This window comes from Balearica regulorum, unplaced genomic scaffold (genome assembly GCF_011004875.1).
Source record: "Balearica regulorum gibbericeps isolate bBalReg1 unplaced genomic scaffold, bBalReg1.pri S39, whole genome shotgun sequence".
Taxonomy (NCBI): Eukaryota; Metazoa; Chordata; class Aves; order Gruiformes; family Gruidae; genus Balearica; species Balearica regulorum.
The window spans coordinates 123,561-142,035 of record NW_022679030.1 but is presented as its reverse complement, the minus strand read 5'-3'; the positions used below and the strand labels follow the sequence as shown (position 1 = coordinate 142,035).

Here is an 18,475-nt window from a genome sequence, read left to right as displayed (position 1 = left end):
TTAACAAAAGCGCTGAACTATTAACTTGAGCTCAAAATTGTTGCAGTTAGTGCATTTATCAACGGCAATTCCAAACTTTTATATCTGTCGCTTCAATAAATTACCTATTTCTCTTTTCAACTTTGCGCAACTGTTTCAGTGAAAGTCCTTAGTGGGGCTCTGACAGGCAAACGTTGACTCTGTGTGGTGGGTTGACCCTGGCTGGGGGCCAGGTGCCCACCAGAGCCGCTCTATCACTCGCCTCCTCAGCAAGGCAGGGAGGGGAGAAAGGAAGATGGAGAAAAACAATCCCAAACTTGTGGGTCGAGATAAAGGCAGTTTAATGTAGCTAAAGCAAAAAGCCGCGCACGGAAGCAAAGCAAAAAGCAAAGATTATTCTCTACTTCCCATCAGCAGGCCATGTCCGGCCACTTCCCGGGAAGTAGGGCTTCAGTATACGTGCCCCTTACTCTGGAAGACAAACATTGTAAAAAAACCAAAACCAACGAATGCCCCCGCCCTGTTCCTCCCCCTATTCTCAGTTTCTTATTGCTGAGCAGACGTCATATGGTATGGAATATCCCTTTGGTCAGTTTGGGTCAGCTGTCCTGACTGTGTCCCCTCCCAAGATCTTGCCCACCCCAGCCTGCTGCTGGGGAAAAAGAAATGTTGTAGAGACAGCCTTGAGGTGTGCTGGCACTGCTCAGTAGTAGCCAAAACACTGGTGTGTTATCAACAGTTTGCTAGCTACCACTACACAGCACAGCACCATGAGGGCTGCTGTGGGGAGAATTAACTCCATCTCAGCCAGACCCAATACACTCTGATAAGTGGCTACACACATAACCCTTTAGACATAAACCGTTGACCTAAGACTGGACCTAGCCGCACCTAGGCTCCTCTCTGAGAAGGAGTTTAGAAAGCAAAGGGGTCCTTTCTGAACCTCGTGACTCAACGGGAGGGCCTCCCTCAGCCACGTATCAGACTTGTACCCTTTCACGTGACAGCATCCCAGAGAGGTGAGGGGTCCTGGAGGTCTTCAAACCTTGCGGGCACTCATCATGCCTGGTTGACCTGGCCCAGAGGGACCTCAGTGACCAGCACCGGTCAGGATTCTATCCATTATGAAGTGGGGAGGGGGCATTGTTCCTTTGGCCAATAGTAGGGCTCAGAGCTGCCCCTCATTTGCATGCTCACTTGCATAAAGTGGGGAGGCGGGGATGTTTGTCCTCTCACTTCTAAAAACCCCTCGAGTGACCCTCACAACCCTACAAAGCTGAGCCATGGCATCTGCTAGGGAACGAAAGAGGAGGACCCAGCAGGGAAGAAGATCCCAGAAGGAAAGGAGATCCCAGCATGGAAGGAGGCAGAAAAGTCGTGGCAGGAGATCTCCAGCCAAGCAGAGGAAGCATCGGGGGCAGGCAAAGCGTCAACATGTGGCAAAGCAGAGGAAAAGGGCTTTGAAACGCTCCTTCCGCTCCGTCAATGCCAAGATGCTCAACCAGATCAAGCGTGACAGCCGGTTCCTCTCGCACCGGGCAAAGGGGCTCATGATCAGCTTCGTGGAGAACATCTACCAGCAGGTGCTGAGCGAGGCCGAGCGGCTGCGGAGGAAGAGCCGTGATCCCCTCATCAGCCCCACGCACGTGCAAGCTGCCCTGCAGCACGTGATGCCGAAGAGGAGGTGGAAGCAGATGCCCACCGTGCTCTTCAGAAACAGACACTAGCGAAACGTCTTCCTTCCCTTGAGCTTTGGATGGGTGCCGAGCAAGACCTAAAGCCCAAGGGAGAGGAATTAAAACACCAACACACCCCGGCTGCTGAAAAGACCAGCATAACCACCAGGCTGGGAAGACCTGAGCAACGCACCACGTGGAGTTGGGGAGTCTGTCAAATGAAATAACATGGTGTTGCAATAAAGCCCAAATGCAGCAGCCTTTGGTGGTGTCAGGGGTTTCTTTTGCAGGAAAGGATGATGAGGGGTTGGGCTGTGGCTCGGTGTTTCGTTAGTGAGGATCTGTAGGTGGTTTACCTTAGAGAAATAAGGGCTTTCATGCCCTTCTTGCTGCAAGTAGGTGGTTATATATACTTGAATATATGTATTTAAATCACCAGCAGATGATGGGAGTTGCTGCAAGCAGGGGAAAAAGTCCCACTAGTCGAAATTGCCCTAGGATAGTGGTGGTGATATCCCAGTTCTGTTAAACGTATTCCTCGTTATTGGCCATGACAATTCAAGCAGTGATTCTTAAAAAGAAGCAAGATCAGCCCAGCCACGTGCTGTGCAGCAAGGGTGCCAGCTGGCTTTTAGAACAATGGTGGTGGTTGCTGTGTCTGCTTCGAGGGTTGCATTTGCTGCGAAAAAGCCTATTGCCAGTATAATCGGTGGGGGAAAAGAAATTATTTTATTGAAGGGGGGGAAAAAAACCCCACGAGTTTCCCTGACCAGGAATCGAAGCCGCAGCGCGGCGGTGAGCACGCCGAATCCTAACCAGTAGAGCACCAGGGAAGCGGTGATAACACGGTACTGCCGCAGCCCCACATGTGTCCGCTCCACGGGACCCCCATGGAGGGGGCGGCTGCACTGCCCCCGCCTCTCCCCACAACCGAGGGACCCGCGGGGCAGCGTCCAGCCCGCTTCCCCTCCCTTCCCCCTCCGCTTCCCGTGCTTTTTCTCCACGCGTGGCTGCACTTTGCAAGCGGCGAACGGTAGAGACGGTCACAGGAGCAACTTTGGGTTGGGGTTTTTTGCGGGGAGGAGAAGAATCGGCGTTTCCTTAACTCAGGTGTGGGGATGATGGGGGCAATTTTTTAAAAACAATTCTAAAAAAATTAAGGTTTTTCGAAGGAAAAGGTGTGTCAGAAGTGGGATTTGAACCCACGCCTCCATTCGGAGACCAGAAAACCCCGGGGCAGGGAAAGCAGAGCCTTGAGTCTGGCGCCTTAGACCACTCGGCCATCCTGACACTGTCAAACACTTCCCTTGCCCTCCTCATCCTCAACGTGACGTGCGGAAAATCAGACTCCACAACTGGGAAAATTGTAAAGTAGGTATGTTTATTCAGCGCTGGGCAGCACGGGGGTCATCCCACCAAAATCGTGCGTGCTACGTTGCTACTTTGTTTTAGTTTTATACAGTGTAGTGATTACATATTCATAAGATTACAAAACATGCCTATACATATTCATAACCTGTCCCCGCGTCGTATTAAAATTAATCTCAAGGAATTATTTCCATAACTCCTCCTCCCTGCGCTTGCGCAGTACCTCCTGGTGGTGGTCGTGGGGGGTCATAAAGATGAAGGCTGATGGCTCTTCTTCATCACCGCAAGTAACCTCTTGTTCTTGCGCAGACTCAGTTACTCCTTGATTCTTGTCCAAATCGCAAGGTTGGTTTCAGCCGGTCTCTTGAGAGAGACTTTTAGTTGTTATCAGGAGTCATCCTTGACAAGGTCCATGGAGCTTCTTGCTTCGCTTGATTTGTGTAAGCCCTCACACCACAAATTCCGTTCGGTTAACCCCTTCGTGCTATACAATTGCAAGCTAGTCAGTAGAAACGCAATTCACAGTTCCCAGTTCCCCGTCTCATTCTCCCCCTTTTCTAGAAAATCAGTAAATTCTTTTACTGCCCCTAATTTAATACTCTGTTTTTAATATAGCTGTTCCTTATCTAACATCTTTTCAAAGTATTTATTGGATTCTAGCTTCCTCCGTAATTGATTTTTCTTCCACTTACTGTAAGAATCACCTGTGTGCTGACAACACCATAAAGCGCACCGAATTGTCACACACAATACTAGAGCCAGCGTTATAATCATAATTGTCACAACAAACAATTGCCTTAACCATGATAAATTTGGCAACCAAGATGTTAACTTGTTCCATAACTCAGAGAACTCCCACGAAGTATCATCTTTAGTCACTTCGCGAAGAATTCTAGTCTGCTCCCAGATAGCTTCTAAGTCTGTCTCAACTCGTTTCTCCTGGTCTATATAGGAACAGCAGGTTTGATTTATTAGTATGCACACTCCCCCATCTTTCGCGGTCAGAAGGTCCAGGGCCATGCGGTTTTGTAATATTACCTTGCTTAAGGATGATACTTCTGTCTGGAGTCCCTAAAGGGCATCCATCGTCAGGTTTTCGAGCTTTTCTATTGTGGCCGAGATATTTACTATGGCCTTTTTTAATTCATTAACGCCAAGTGGGGGGAATAGCCATCTTACAAAACTGTGAAAGCTTGAAGGCTTTTCTACGAGGGGATTCGATGGAACACGATGTGTTTTTCTCCAGTGAGTTCTAATTATTCCTGGAGGTGGATAAGAGTGATTGAATATGGACTCTTGGGGAATTACATATCCTAAAGTACAAGTTCCATCCCAATAATGAGGTAGGAACTTCCTGGCCTGACTGTCTCCACATAACCACCATAATCCATCGGGTACACAGTCATATGTGTAATTAAGCTGCAGTCCTGTTCTAATTGTGAGAGGACACTCTGAAGAGTTATCGCTTTGTCGAGTACACTTAGTTCCATTAATAGTGCTCAGATTAAAATTAAAGTTTCCAACCTTTGGAGCAGTTTTATTTAATCGTTCTATAAAAATCGGTTTTCCTAGAACTTGTAAGTCAAATTTTACAGGGTGGGCAACATGAGGTCCGCAAGAATATTATAAGTCTGTTACGGTTTTTTTCGGCAATGGGGATTCATAACCCCAACATATAGATTCTCCAGTAGGGAGCTTAACCTCTTGTTGACCATCTGCACAAGACCCTCCCACTCTCCAGGTTATACTTTCTCCCGTAGGCAAGGAGGATGTAACTAAATTATCATATGGCCAGCTCCAATTATCATAAGACACCGGTATCCCAAAGAAAGGGAACTTCGTTTCGCCTCCATCATTTCTGGGGAGAGCAGTGCACACCCAGCAATTAGACAGATTTAATGTATTTGTTACGTTATGGGTAAACTGTATGAACAAGTTGTCATCCCATCCATATTCTGGAGTTAAGAACGTGAAAAATATAATTTCCAGGTTGCACCTGTTTTACCCTCCATGGGGTTTTGCAAGATTTCTTCACTCTGGAGTGATGGACCCAGGCGTTCTGTTCTTTAATCTTGATTGCAGTAAAAGAAGTAAGGAGCCCTTGAAACGGTCCCTCCCACTGTGGCTCCAGGGTTTTCTCTGCAAGAGACTTAACATATACAGAGTCTCCAGGTTGTATGTTATGTACAGGCCTATCCAAACCCCTACTTCGAGTCCCAACCACGTGTTTCTCAATTTTGCTGAGTTGTTTGCCTAATGCCACCAGGTAGGAGGTCATGATTTCATCCCCCGCTTGTGTGGACATCCCCTTCTGTATTCCATAGGGTCGTCCATACAAAATTTCAAAAGGGCTCAGCCCCTCTTTTGCTCTTGGCCTGGTTCATATGCGCAAGAGAGCCAAAGGAAGAGACTGAGGCCAGGCCAAGTTAGTTGCCTGTCCCAATTTCACAATTTGCTGTTTAATTAAGTGGTTCATTTTTTCTATTTGGCCACTTGACTGAGGGCGATATGGGGTATGAAGCTGCCAATCTACACCCAAATGGCGGCTAATTTGTTGTACTATTTTTGAAATGAAATGTGGTCCTCTATGAGAAGATATGGTTGCTGGAACCCCAAAGCGTGGTATTATTTCTTGTATTAATGTTCTGGTTACCTCCCGAGCCTTGGCTGTCCTGGTAGGAAATGCTTCTGGCCAACCTGAAAAGGTATCAGTTAATACCAATAAATATCAATACCCCTCTTTTCTCGGGAGTTCCGAAAAATCAATCTGCCATTGTTGCCCAGGCCCGTTGCCTTTCCCAATTTGGCCCATTTCCGGTTTGGCAATGGGATTTGACTTGGGATTAGTCTGGAGGCAAAGATCGCACTGTTGAGTCACTTGTCTCACAGTGGCGTATAAATTTCTAGCTACCATCTCTCTAATTAGGTGTTTATATAGGGCCTCTGCCCCTCAATGCCTCTTCCTATGTTCTTCCCTTATCAGAGACCATGTTAGATAGGAGGGAATGATTAGTTTCCCTTGTGGGGTGAGAGCCCGCCCCTCTTTATTATATGACCCTTCTAGATCTGTGATTAGCTTCTGATCCTCCTTGGTATATTCTGGCTTACCTTCTAGGGAGATTTGTCCGTCAGAGACCAAAGCCCCTTCTGTTTTTACTTTTATTTTGGCTACCTGTTTTGCCTCTCTGTCCGCCAGCTCGTTTCCTCTTTCCAACTCCGAGTTCACTTTCTGATGCGCCTTCATGTGCATGATTGCCACTTTCTCAGGGAGTTAGACTGCCTCCAACAGCTTCAGGATCTCCTCCGCATGCTTGATGTTTTTGCCTTGTGAATTCAGTAATTCTCTCTCCCTCCAAATTGCTCCATGCGCATGCACGACTCCAAAGGCATATTTCGAGTCTGTATAGATATTTACAGCTTTGCCTTGGGCCAATTCCAAGGCACGGGTCAGAGCAATTATTTCTGCCTTCTGCGCAGAGGTATTCATGGGCAAGGGCCCTGACTCTGTTACTTCCTGGCTGGTGGTAATGGTATATCCGGCATGTCTTTTACCGCTTAGGACATAGCTGCTTCCATCCGTGAACCAGTTTTCCGTGTTTTCTATAGGACTGTCTCTCAGGTCCGAGCGGCTCGAATACGTTGCCTCGATGGTCTCCAGACAGTCTCGATGCACTGGTTCTCCTGTGTTTCCACTGAGGAAAGAGGCTGGATTGACAATGTTAGTGACTACAATCTCCACATCTTGTTCTACCATTATAGCCTGCTATTTCAAGAATCTTTGTGGGGAAAGCCAGCGTCCACCTTTCGCTTCCAGTACTGCAGATACTGTATGGGACACTAACACAGTCATTTTCTGGCCCAGGGTGAATTTTCGGGCTTCCTGGATGTTTAGTACTACAGCCGCAACCGCTCGCAAGCATCCAGGCCAGCCCTCTGCAGTTGCATCCAATTGTTTGGAAAAGTAGGCAACTGCTCGTCGATACGGGCCCAGATCTTGCGCTAATATTCCTAGGGCAATCCCCTGCTTCTCGTGGGAAAAAAGGAAAAATGGTTTATTCACATCTGGGAGTCCTAAGGCTGGGGCCGACATCAGGGCCTTCTTTAGCAGCTCAAAGGCCTGTATGGTCTCTTTGCTTCATTTAAGGGGTTTCTGCTCAGTGGTTGTTAGTGCGTACAGGGGTTTAACAAGCAGTCCATAATTATAGATCCATAGTCGGCACCACCCAGTCATCCCCAGGAAAGTTCGTAACTCTTTCACTGTTTGTGGTCTCGGGGTTTGGCATATTGTCTCTTTTCGGGCCTGTCCCAAAGTCCTTTGTCCAGCACTAATTTCATAGCCCAGATAAATCACTTTGCGCTGCATTACTTGGGCCTTTTTCTTGGATACCCGGTATCCCTGGAGCCCCCCAAAATTTAACAGACTCACCGTCCAGGTCATACAAGCGTCCTTTGCCTTGGTGGCAATCAGGATGTCATCCACATATTGCAACAGTTTCCCTTCCTCAGGCAGGGCTTCCCAAGACTCAAGATCTTTTGCGAGTTGATTACCAAATATAGTAGGGCTGTTTTTGAACCCTTGTGGTAACACCATCCAAGTAAGCTGAGTTTTACGACCGCTTTTAGGATTTTCCCATTCGAATGCAAATATTTTCTGGCTGGCTTTACGGAGAGGGAGGCAAAAGAAGGCATCCTTCAGGTCTAAAACGGTAAACCAGGTTAGATCAGGTGTTGTCCGGCCAAGCTGTTCTTCCTGATCAACCCTGTCTGGGCAATCCTGCCAGGAGGTTTCTGTTCTCAAGGGTAGGATATCTTCTCCATACACGTTAATTACTCATAGGCCTTGTTACATTCAAAGCTAATCCTTGTTTGGTAAAAGAGTTTCTCAGCAGTCCCAGCTCAGCTCCTGGCCCAGTTCAGGTCTCAGCCCAGCTGACAGCTGTTCCAGTTTAGGGCTCTGCACCACTTCAAGTCACAACTCAGCCCAGGCCTCTAGGCCCAGCCCAGGCCCAGCCCAGACTCTCTACCACTTAACATCCCACACCAGTCCAAGGCTCCAGACCAGTTTCACTCAGGACCTGGCCCAGCTGAGGTGCCCTTCCAGGCTCAGGCCCTTTCCCAGGCTCAGCCCAGCTCCCACTTCAGGCCCTGCACTGCTCTGGGGCCGCCTCCCAGCTCAGGGCCCCCTCCTCTTACTTCCGCTTCTGCACCAGCCAATCAGCGCACGTAAGGCGGGAGCACGGCAGCCAATGGCGGTGCGTGGGGGGGGTGGGACGAGCGTTGCCAAGGGGATGGCACTCCAGCCTCTCTCTGCGGGGTCGCCGTGGCAACGGGTGACCATGGCAACGGCAGCGGGCGCCCCCCCCGGGTCCTCCTGCCCGCCCGCAGGACCCTCCCCTCCTTTTTGCGGGACATCCACCACGCCCCCCCCCCCCAAGTGTCCCCAAGTGCCACCCCCGACAGGACACAGTGCCACTGCCTATGTCACCTCCATGAGCTTTAATGGGCAGAAACGGTGCGAAAAAGGGGCAAAACTGTAAAAAAAGAAAGAAAAAAAAGTGTTGGGACACTGGGAGGTGAAGAACCAGTAACTGACTGGGACAAAGTGGGATGGCACTGACACCTGGATGGGGACATGGCGTGGTGTGGGGGTCCCACCAGGGCAGGACTGGGCCATGCTGGGATGGCACTCTCAACCATGTGGTGACATGAGCTCCCATCAGAGCCAGACTTGGCCAAACTGGGATGGTGCCGTCATCTACGGGGGGACACAGGGAGACATGGGGTCCCACCAGGGCCAAACCTGGGGCTGCGCGCTTGGCTAGACACCTAAAGTCCGAGCATGGCTTACTGTCACTCTCGCTCGTCCAGCCTCCAAACTGTCAGCATCCAGCCCCTGCTCCCAGGCCAAAGGTGCCAGCCCCAAAAGGGCTGCCTGGCCTCAAACCTCCCTCAGCGGTCCTCGCACGGCCCCACTCACATTGGGGCTGCGGGCTCGTCTGGACCCCGAAAGGGGCCAAACTGTGCCTTATGTCTCACCCGCTGTCTACCAGAGGCCACCTTCAAAAGAGGGCAGGGGGAGCAGAAGGATGGCCCACAAACCCCCCAGGTCAGTGCAGCAGGGGGATCTCGTCCCCAGCCCCGGCCATCCTCCACCCTCCACCTACAGGGATGTGGCATCACCGGGAGCGGCTCCAACCTTCGGTACCGGCTCCGACAAGCGGGGCTGCCTGGCCTCTGCTTTGTTCTTGGTTCCCACAGCCACAGCCCCCCGGTTCTTGTGTGTCCCTCACCCCTTCCTGCGCCCTGCCAGGCTTGGCCACCCCCAGCCCCTGCTCCCAGCACCCTCCCATCCCATCCCATCCCATCCCATCCCATCCCACCTATCCCATCCCACAGTCCCCACTGCAGCACCAAACCCCACAGCAGCAGCAGCCACAGCCATCAATATTGCTAAATATCCCCCTGAAAGAGCCCCAGGTTGGGAAATGCTTTCTGCACTCAGAAGGTTCCTCTGCTGCTGCACCTAAAGCCACTCGGTTACCAAGATGCTTTCGCACACTCAGCCCCATCCCCAGAAACAGCAACGAGCCGCAGCCGCCTGTCCCGAGTGCCCAGCGAGGAAGGGGATCAGGGAAAGACAAATCAGTCTTGCTCCCAACAGGATTGTGTGGTGGAGAAGGATGCTGAGAGAGCAGGGGCATCCTGGGGACAGGGGGTGCTGGCAAAGTTTGGGAGTGCCCAGAAGGAAGAGAAGGGGGTGCCTGAGTTGTGAGTGCCCCCCGCCTCCAACCCCCACTGCCCGTGCTCATCCTGCAGGGAGCTGCCCCCAGGCTCCTGCTCCAAGCACTGCTCCGACTGCGCTGGCTGCAAATGGCCTTCCCGGGCAGGCAGGAATCAGGACAAAAAGCCCCCAGGAACCAGCACGGCCAGACTCCATGGTCACCCCCAAAGCTTTCTTGAAGGCCATGGTGCTGTGTCTGGGCAGGGTGGGCTTGGGCAGGACAGAGAGGGACATGTGCTGCTGCGGGATGGGGGAGAGGAGAGTGGGGAGTGTCTGCAGCAGGGCAGGGGCTCTGCTCTGGACTTCTTCATGGCCACAGGCGCTTTGAGGTGTCCTGCTCCCACGTGGACTTGTAACCGTAGGATAGGGGCTGTTGTCCTGGTTTCAGCTGAGAGGATTGATTTTTCTTCGTAGTAGCTAGTGTGGGGATACGTTTTGGATTTGTGGTGGAGACAGCATTGATAATATAGAGATGTTTTTGTTCTATGGACTTATTGTTGAGCAGTGTTTACACGAGGCCAAGGCCTTTTCTGCTTCTTGCACTGCCCTGCCAGCGGGATGGCTGGGGATGCACAAGAAGTTGGGAGGAGACACAGACAGGACAGGTGACCCAAACTGACCAAAGGGGTATTCCATACCATATGACATCATGCTCAGTTTATAAGGAGCTTGGAGGAAGAGGAGGGGGGGGCGGCGGCATTCAGAGCAATGGCGTTTGTCTTCCCAAGTAACCGTTACGCGTGATAGAGCCCTGCTTTCCTGGAGATGGCTGAACACCTGCCTGCCCATGGGAAGTGGTGAATGAATTCCTTGCTTTGCTTTGCTTGTGCGCGTGGCTTTTGCTTTACCTATTAAACTGTCTTTATCTCAACCCACGAGTTTTCTCACTTTAACTCTTCCAATTCTCTTTCCCATCCTGATGGGGGGGGAGTGAACGAGCGGCTGCGTGGTACTCAGCTGCTGGCTGGGGTAAAACCACGACAGCTGTGAAACTGAAACTATAGAATCAGGTTGAGATAATTAGTTTGTAACCAAGGTAATAGGTAATGAAGCTAAATGACCATGGCAAGGTACAATGCTGCTGCATCCCATGTACAGTCCCTACCAAACTGAACAATAGGTTTGGAGATATTAATCTTATGAAGTCGTTATGGACAGGTGCACCCACAGCAAGGGTACTGCGCATGCCCGCAAGAAGAGAGTCACCCAGCGGACATGGGTGCAAGACCACTGACCACCACCAGAGACCCCTTGAGGACCAGTGACTCCAATCACTGAGCATGCGTGACGGGGAGGAGAATATGGAAATGGATTCTAAGAAATGATTCTCATAGGACTGCCTTTTCTGAGAAAAACGAGGAATATGTATGTTTTGATCCTACATAACCTGTGTGTTGGTGATCACCTGGCATGCACGTTGGGTGGAGCTATCCCCTGTGCATCCAGGGCTGCAATAAAGAATGCCTGCCTTTTAACACTACATTGGTGTTCCGAGGTTGATTCCCGGATTTCGGTGACAGTTTCTGGCGACCCAGATGGGACCCTGCTTTTGAACCTCGACGGATCCGTGGGATCGCAGGACCTCCAGCCGGCACTGGGGAATTCTCTGGGAGAACCTCCGATCCCCAGACCGAAGAGCTTTGAGCAAGACCCCTGGGAGAGGTAAAGGCATATTTATTTGACTTAAATATTTGGTTTTTTGAATATTTGCTCTTACCATCGTGGCAGGACAGGCCCGCACCAAGAGCACAAGTTGAAGGCCTTATTCAAGGAGCCCCGTGGCTCTTACCATTGTGGCAGGACAGGCCCGCACCAAGAGCACGGTGCTCGTAAGGTGCGGTGAAAGCTGTGCAGAGTTGGGCTAGGGAGACGTCTCAGGTAAAAGTCTCTGCTAGGCAAAAGCCTGTGGAGCAGGGCCCACAGGGGAGGGGAAGCCTCCAAGGTTGAGATTTCTCTTACCACCGTGGCGGGACAGGCCCGCACCGAGAGAAATCCCCGAGGGAGCTCCAATGCGAGTTGGGGTCCCTCCGACTAGTGCTTGTGATAGTGCACAATCCCAACCACTAAGTCCCTGGGAGATGGGTACTTTTCTGAGTAAGAAACCAATCCCGCGAAAAACACCCCTGGGATGTATTTTGGAACATTGGAAAGATCTGGGAAGAATTGATCCTTTGACTCGGAAAGAATAGATTGAATATTGTAATCACTGGTGGCCACTGTGTACTTTAGAGATGGGGAAAAGTGGCTGGAAAATGGGACATTGCAGTATAACGCAATTTTGTGATTGGTGCTATTTTGTAAGAGGGAAGGTAAATGGAATGAAATGGCACATGTGGATTTGTTTTTCACACTGCGAAATCATCCGGAATGGCAAAGGCAATGTGAATTGGTTTCACCTAGTTCTGCGGTAATGGCATTAAATGGGCAGGAACCTGATAAAAACTTGAAAAAAGTTTGCTCAGCTTGTGATATTGGTAAACGGTGTTTTACATGTGAATTTGAAGACGATGATGTTGAATTATTGGTTGCACCTCGTAGAAGGCTAGGAAATGATCAGGGGGATCAAAATCTGGAGGTTAATAATGCTTCCACCCCTCCTGTAGAAGGGGAGGCAGAAGGATTCAGCCCGGTTGCTGGGAGGACAAGGGGAAGAGGGGGAGGAGACGGATTAACTCCCCTCCAGGCCCCTCTTTGACAGGCAGTTGGCAATGAGGGTCCGGTAATGGTAAAAGTTCCCTTCTCAATAACTGATTTAAGAGCATGGAAAGAAACTGCGGGCACTTATCGGGATGATCCCGAAAGGGTTGCCAAAGTAGTAGAAACAATGATCAGAACCCAAAACCCCGATTGGGAGGATTTGCAAGTAATATTGGATACTTTGTTGGAAGACACTGAAAAGAAAATGGTATTAAATACGGCCAGAAAACAAGTGGAAGGAGCTCATGCAAATGGGATTATACAAGGGACAGTGGACCAGAATTTTCCATCCACAAATCCTGAGTGGGACCCTAATCAGCCGGGACCCAGAGGGATGCTGACTAGATCTCAGAAGTGGATTTTATTTGGTGCTAGACATGCAATGCCAAAGGCAATTAATGGGTCTAAACTTGATGAAGTGAGACAAGAATGAAATGAGTCCCCTTCAGCCTTTATGGAAAGACTGAAGGTGACTGCTAGAAACTACAGTAATTTGGAACCAGAAAAACCGGAGGAAGCTATACAATTGGCCTCTATATTTATGGGACAATCAGCCCCAGACATCAGGAAAAAGCTCCGAAAATTGGAAGGGGCTGAGTCCAGAGACTTACGTAAAATGCTTGCAATAACCTGGGCATTGGAGAAGAGACTGCCCTAAAGCTGGAAGATTAGGTCCAACACTCCAGGCTGTTAAATTGATGACTTTGGATAATGAATCATGAAGGGGACCAGGGGAATCAACCCTAGCTGAGGCCCTGGTTACATTAAAGCTAGGGAATGAAGAAACGGAGTTTTTAGTAGATACGGGGGCTACATATTCGGTATTGAATACGTGTAAAGCGAAACTCAACCATAAATCAGCAGAGGGTGTTGGTGCGACAGGGCGAAAAGAGAACTAGCCTTTCTTGAAACTGTTAAAAATTGAAGCTGGGAAAACAGCGGGTCAATTTTTGTACATGCCCGAATGTCCGTTGCCCTTATTGGGACGAGATTTATTAAGCAAATTAGATGCACAAATTATTTTTAAAGATGGAGAAATCAGATTACTAATACCAGAATTGAAAGCCATAGAGGCGAGAGTGTTTATGTTACAGGAGTCCTCCAAGGAGGAACAGATTCCAGAAGAGGTGGACAATGCAGTAACCCCTTTGGTATGGGCAAGTGAAGTTCCGGCACGATCCAAACTGGCAGAACCGGCAAAGGTGACTTTAAAACCTGGGGCCAAGCCGGTAAGACAAAAACAGTATCCTATTAAGTGGGAGGCTCGAAAGGGATGAGAGGAATTAACCATAAAAGTTTTAGAATATGGGCTGTTAGTAGAATGTGAATCAGAATACAATACCCCTATATTACCAGTAAGGAAATCAGGAGGTAAGGAATACTGATTAGTTCAGGATTTAAGGGCCGTAGATCAAATAGTTCGAGATATACACCCAGTAGTGGCCAATCCATACACTTTCCTGACCTCTTTGAAGGAGGAACATAAATGGTTTACTGTACTGGATTTAAAGGAGGCCTACTTCTGCATACCTCTGGATACAAAAAGTCAAAGCATATTTGCTTTTGAATGGGAAAGTCCTGCTACCGGACGAAAAACGTAACTAACGTGGACTGTGCTTCCACAGGAATTTAAAAATAGCCCTACAATATTTGGAAATCAATTGGCAAAAGAGTTAGAAATGTGGAAGAAACAGAATCAAGGAGAAGGGATATTATTACAGTATGTGGATGACATCCTGATAGCAGCAGGAAGCAAAGAAACATGTTTTAAAATGACCATCAGTTTATTGCATTTCCTGGGCCAAGGAGGATATAGAGTTTCTAGAAACAAGGCCCAGATGGGGAAAGAAGCAGTGATTTATTTGGGATTTGAGACATCTCAAGGACAGAGACAATTGGGAAGGGAAAGAAAAGAAGCCATTTGTCAGATCCCCGAACCTAGCAGTCCAAAGGAACTGAGAGCCTTTCTGGGAATAATTGGGTGGTGTTGACTCTGGATTCTAAATTATGGACTGTATGTGAAACCCCTATATGAAGCCCTGAAGGAATCCAAAGACCGATACTTGATTTGGACACCTGAATGCCACTAATCATTTAAAGAACTCAAAAAGGCATTAATGATGGCCCCTGATCTAACCAGACCTTTTGAGCTGTTTGTGCACGAAAGGCAACATCTGGCCCTTGGAGTGCTGGCGCAACGGCTGGGATCCTGGAAGCGGCCGGTGGGGTGCTTCTCCAAACAACTTGACACCGTGAGTAAAGGATGGCGGGGATGTTTGTGTGCCGTGGCAGCAACGGTGCTGCTGATTCAGGAAGCTGGAAAATTGACTATGGGCCAAAAGAGAGTGGTATATGTACCGCATATGGTAATAACTGTCTTAGAACAAAAGGGGGGTCACTGGCTATCCCCTAGCAGAATGTTGAAAGACCAGGTTGTCCTATTGGAATAAGATGATGTGGAATTAAAAACCACAGCAACTGTAAATCTGGCAATGTTCCTGTCAACAGAAAATCCTACCGAGAAATTGGAACATGGTTGCCTGCTGACCATTGAACAAGTTTATTCCAGCAGACCAGACCTGAAGAACAAACCTTTGAAGGATCCTCATCTGGAACTGTTTGCGGATGGAAGCAGTTTCGTGCAAGAAGGAAGGCGAATAGCCGGGTATGCTGTTGTCACCGCCACCAAGATATTGGAATCAGGGACGGTACCTGCCAATACATCAGCGCAGAAAGCAGAACTGGTGGCGCTAAAGCAGGCTTTACGGATGGCAGAAGGGAAAAGGGTAAACATATGGACGGATTCCAAATATGCATTTGGTGTGATCCATGCTCATGGAGCTATCTGGAAAGAGAGAGGACTGTTATCAGCCCAAGGATCACCAATAAGACATAAGGAGGAAGTTCTTCAACTCCTACAAGATGTGCAGGAGCCGAAGGAAGTGGCCATAATGCATTGCAAGGCACATCAATTTGGTCAGACGGCTATAAATATAGGTAATCGATTGGCGGATAAAACTGCAAAGGAGGCTGCTGAACAAGGTGTCCTTGCACTAGTACCAGTAAAACAGATGAAAATTCCAAATTTAAAAGCAAGATTCAGTAAACTAGGTGAACAATTGGCAGAGCACTTAAAGGCATCTCAGAATATGGAAGGATGGTGGGTAACACCAGAAAATAAGGCAATAGTAACTCCACAAGTTATGTTAGAACTTGCAAAAGAGAAACATGAGCAGACACACTGGGGTATAGATGCTATGGTTACAAGTTTGAGAATATCTGTAACGTGTCTAGGATAGGAAAATATGAGTGGAAGTATTGAAAAGTTATTATTTCAAAACTTCCAAAGCGGGGAAGTGTAACTGTGGGATAGGGGTCGTGAAACAGAAACTATAGAATCAGGTTGAGATAATTAGTTTGTAACCAAGGTAATAGGTAATGAAGCTAACTGACCATGGCAAGGTACACTGCTGCTGCGTTCCATGTACAGTCCCTACCGAACTGAACAATAGGTTTGGAGATCTTAATCTTATTAAGGGAGTTGCTATGGACAGGTGAACCTACAACAAGGGTACTGCGCGTGCCTGCACGAAGAGGGACACCCAGCGGACATGGGTGCGAGACCACTGACCACCACCAGAGACCCCTTGAGGACCACCGACTCCAATCACTGAGCATGTGTGATGGGGAGGAGAATATGGAAATGGATTCTAAGAAAGGATTCTCATAGGACTGCCTTTTCTGAGAAAGATGATGAATATGTATGTTTTCATCCTACATAACCTGTGTGTTGGTGATCACCTGGCATGCACGTTGGGTGGAGCTATCCCCCGTGCATCCAGCGCTGCAATAAAGAATGCCTGCCTTTTAACACTACATTGGTGTTCCGAGGTTGATTCCCGGCTTGCGGTGACACCTGGAAGCACTCCAGGTCAGTCTGGACGGGGCTGTGAGCAACAGGAGCTGGTTGAAGATGCCCCTGCTGAGGGAGGAGATGACCTTCAGAGGTCCCTTCCCACCCAAAATGGTCCTTTGATGGATTCTATCCCACCCCATCCCCTCTCGCCCACTGCAGGTGTCCCAGTGGCCGACGTCTTCCTGGTGCGACCGCTGGTGTTGGGTGAACCCAACACGCTGGTGTGTCTGGTGGGAAACGTCTTCCCGCCAGCAGTGGAGATCAGTTGGCAGCTGGATGGGGTCCCTGTCACCCAAGAGGTCACCCACACCCACTACACCCCCACGGCCAACCTGGCCTTTGTCCGATTCTCCTACCTGCCGGTGACGCCCAGCGCTAGTGATGTCTACACCTGCATGGTCACCCATGAAGGGGACAACTCCTCCGTCATTGCCTACTGGGGTGAGCATGGGGACGGGGACGGGGCTGCTGGGGAGACACCAGTGACCCCCCGCGTGTCTCCCCTTAGTGCCCCAAACCCCCAACCCCTCCGAGGTGCTGGAGATGGCGCTGTGCGGTGCTGCCATGGCTCTGGGCATCCTCCTGGGGCTGCTCGGCATCGCCATGATCCTGGCGGCACGCCGGAGAGCCCACGGTACGGTCCCGATGCCGGGGTGTCCCCCCGCTGAGGGAGGGGTGTGATGAGGGAGGGGGTGAGGAGGCAACTGTCACCAAATCCCCTCTTGTGTCCCCCACCCAGGTTGAGCACAGGACGGTGCAGAGACCGGCGCCGCTCGTTGCAGTAGTGGAGATGGTGGGGGGGGAGGGGGAAGGTGGGAATAAGCTCCCTCCTGCCCCGCCCCAACCCCCCAGCAATTAAACTCCTCGTCTGTGGCTGCACCCCGTGTCCTCGCCTGTCCCCCACACCGTGCAGTGCTGGCTTCTCCACTGTCTGATATTGAGGTTCAGCTGCATCACGCCCCCCAAAGAGCCATCCCAGAGGAGCGTGCCTCAGTTTCCCCACTGGGGAAGGCCGGGAGATGGCTGCAGCCATGACTTCTCCGCTGCCTAATATTGGGGTTGGGCTGGTTCATACCCCATCCCCAAAGAGCCATTCCCCAGAGGCGTGCCTCAGTTTCCCCACTGCCAAAGGGTGGAGGTTGCTGCCAAAGGCAGCAGCTGGCCACAGGGAGGACGTGGTGGTGGCTTCTCCGCTGTCTGATATTGGGGTGCAGCAGGATTGCACTGCCCAGAGAGCCACACCCAAGAGGTGTGCCTCAGTTTCTCCACTGGGAAGGGACAGGGGGGATTCCCGCGGTGCCAAGCCCAGCCCTGGGGCACAGTCCCCTTGGGGCGAAGCCCTGTGCTGCCCATCGCTGGTGATGTGGGGTGCTGGGGCCAAATCCCTGGGGATAAGCCCTGAGGAGGAGCAGGAGGAGGAGGAGGAGGACGAGGAGGGAGCGGGCCGGTGGTGTGAATGAAGGTCGGGCGCTGCAGGGAGAGGCCGGAGCTCACCCGCTGTGCCGGATGCACGGGCACCCATCATGGCCCATGTGGGTGGTGGGAGTGCTGGGGCTGGTGCTGAGCTGCTGGGGGGCAGGTAGGATGTGGGGGGACAGGGGCGTGCAGCGGGTTTGGGGGGGATCCAACCCCTGGGGACCCTGCCCACCCCCGCATCCCCCTCGTAGGCACCTTCCTGGGCCCAGACAGTGATGCGGTGCAGTGAGCCCTGCAGCGCACGGGGGCTTTGCACAGGGGCATCGTGCACAGGGGCTTTGCACGGGGACGTGGCGTAGGGGGTGGGGTGGGGTGTTGCACGGGGATGTTGCATGGGGGTTGCACGCGGGTGTTGCATGGAGCATTGCATGTGGATGGTGCATTGAACGTTTCACGAGGATGTTGCATGGAGCATTGCAGAGGGATCTTGCACAGGGACATCGCATGGGGACATCTCATGGGTGGGGAGGGGACTCACTGACCGTCCCCCCTCCCCGCTCCAGCACCACCCCAAGCCCACATTATCCCCTCCAAGACGGGCAACGCCCGGGCGCCCGTCCTCCTCACCTGCCCCGTCTGGCG

At 50.6% G+C, this 18,475-nt stretch overlaps 2 protein-coding genes and 1 non-coding gene across 3 annotated transcripts; 1 reads left to right on the top strand and 2 right to left on the bottom strand.

Moving 5' to 3' along the window:
* Nucleotides 1-2,836: 2,836 nt before the first annotated feature.
* On the bottom strand, nucleotides 2,837-2,945 carry TRNAL-CAA (transfer RNA leucine (anticodon CAA)). The gene is made up of 2 exons: nucleotides 2,908-2,945; nucleotides 2,837-2,882 (listed from the first exon to the last, which is right to left on the bottom strand). It is a non-coding gene; the product is annotated as a tRNA-Leu (tRNA).
* A 684-nt stretch (nucleotides 2,946-3,629) lies between these two features.
* On the bottom strand, nucleotides 3,630-6,273 carry LOC142599685 (syncytin-2-like). The gene is given in 3 exon segments (XM_075741418.1): nucleotides 3,630-4,455; nucleotides 5,759-5,871; nucleotides 6,196-6,273. Coding segments are annotated over 3 exon segments (1,017 nt in total).
* A 9,839-nt stretch (nucleotides 6,274-16,112) lies between these two features.
* On the top strand, nucleotides 16,113-17,179 carry LOC142599684 (class II histocompatibility antigen, M alpha chain-like). Its single transcript, XM_075741417.1, has 4 exons — nucleotides 16,113-16,116; nucleotides 16,577-16,858; nucleotides 16,926-17,051; nucleotides 17,157-17,179. The coding sequence occupies exons 1-4, from the start codon at nucleotides 16,113-16,115 to the stop codon at nucleotides 17,159-17,161; spliced, it is 417 nt and encodes a 138-aa protein (XP_075597532.1). The 3' UTR covers nucleotides 17,162-17,179.
* Nucleotides 17,180-18,475: the final 1,296 nt, after the last annotated feature.

What these genes read in the sequence shown, in the direction of transcription:
- LOC142599684 (XM_075741417.1), top strand. An exon ending in CTCCGTCATTGCCTACTGGG is followed by an intron (nt 16,859 to 16,925) that starts GTGAGCATGGGG and finishes GTCTCCCCTTAG; the next exon opens with TGCCCCAAACCCCCAACCCC.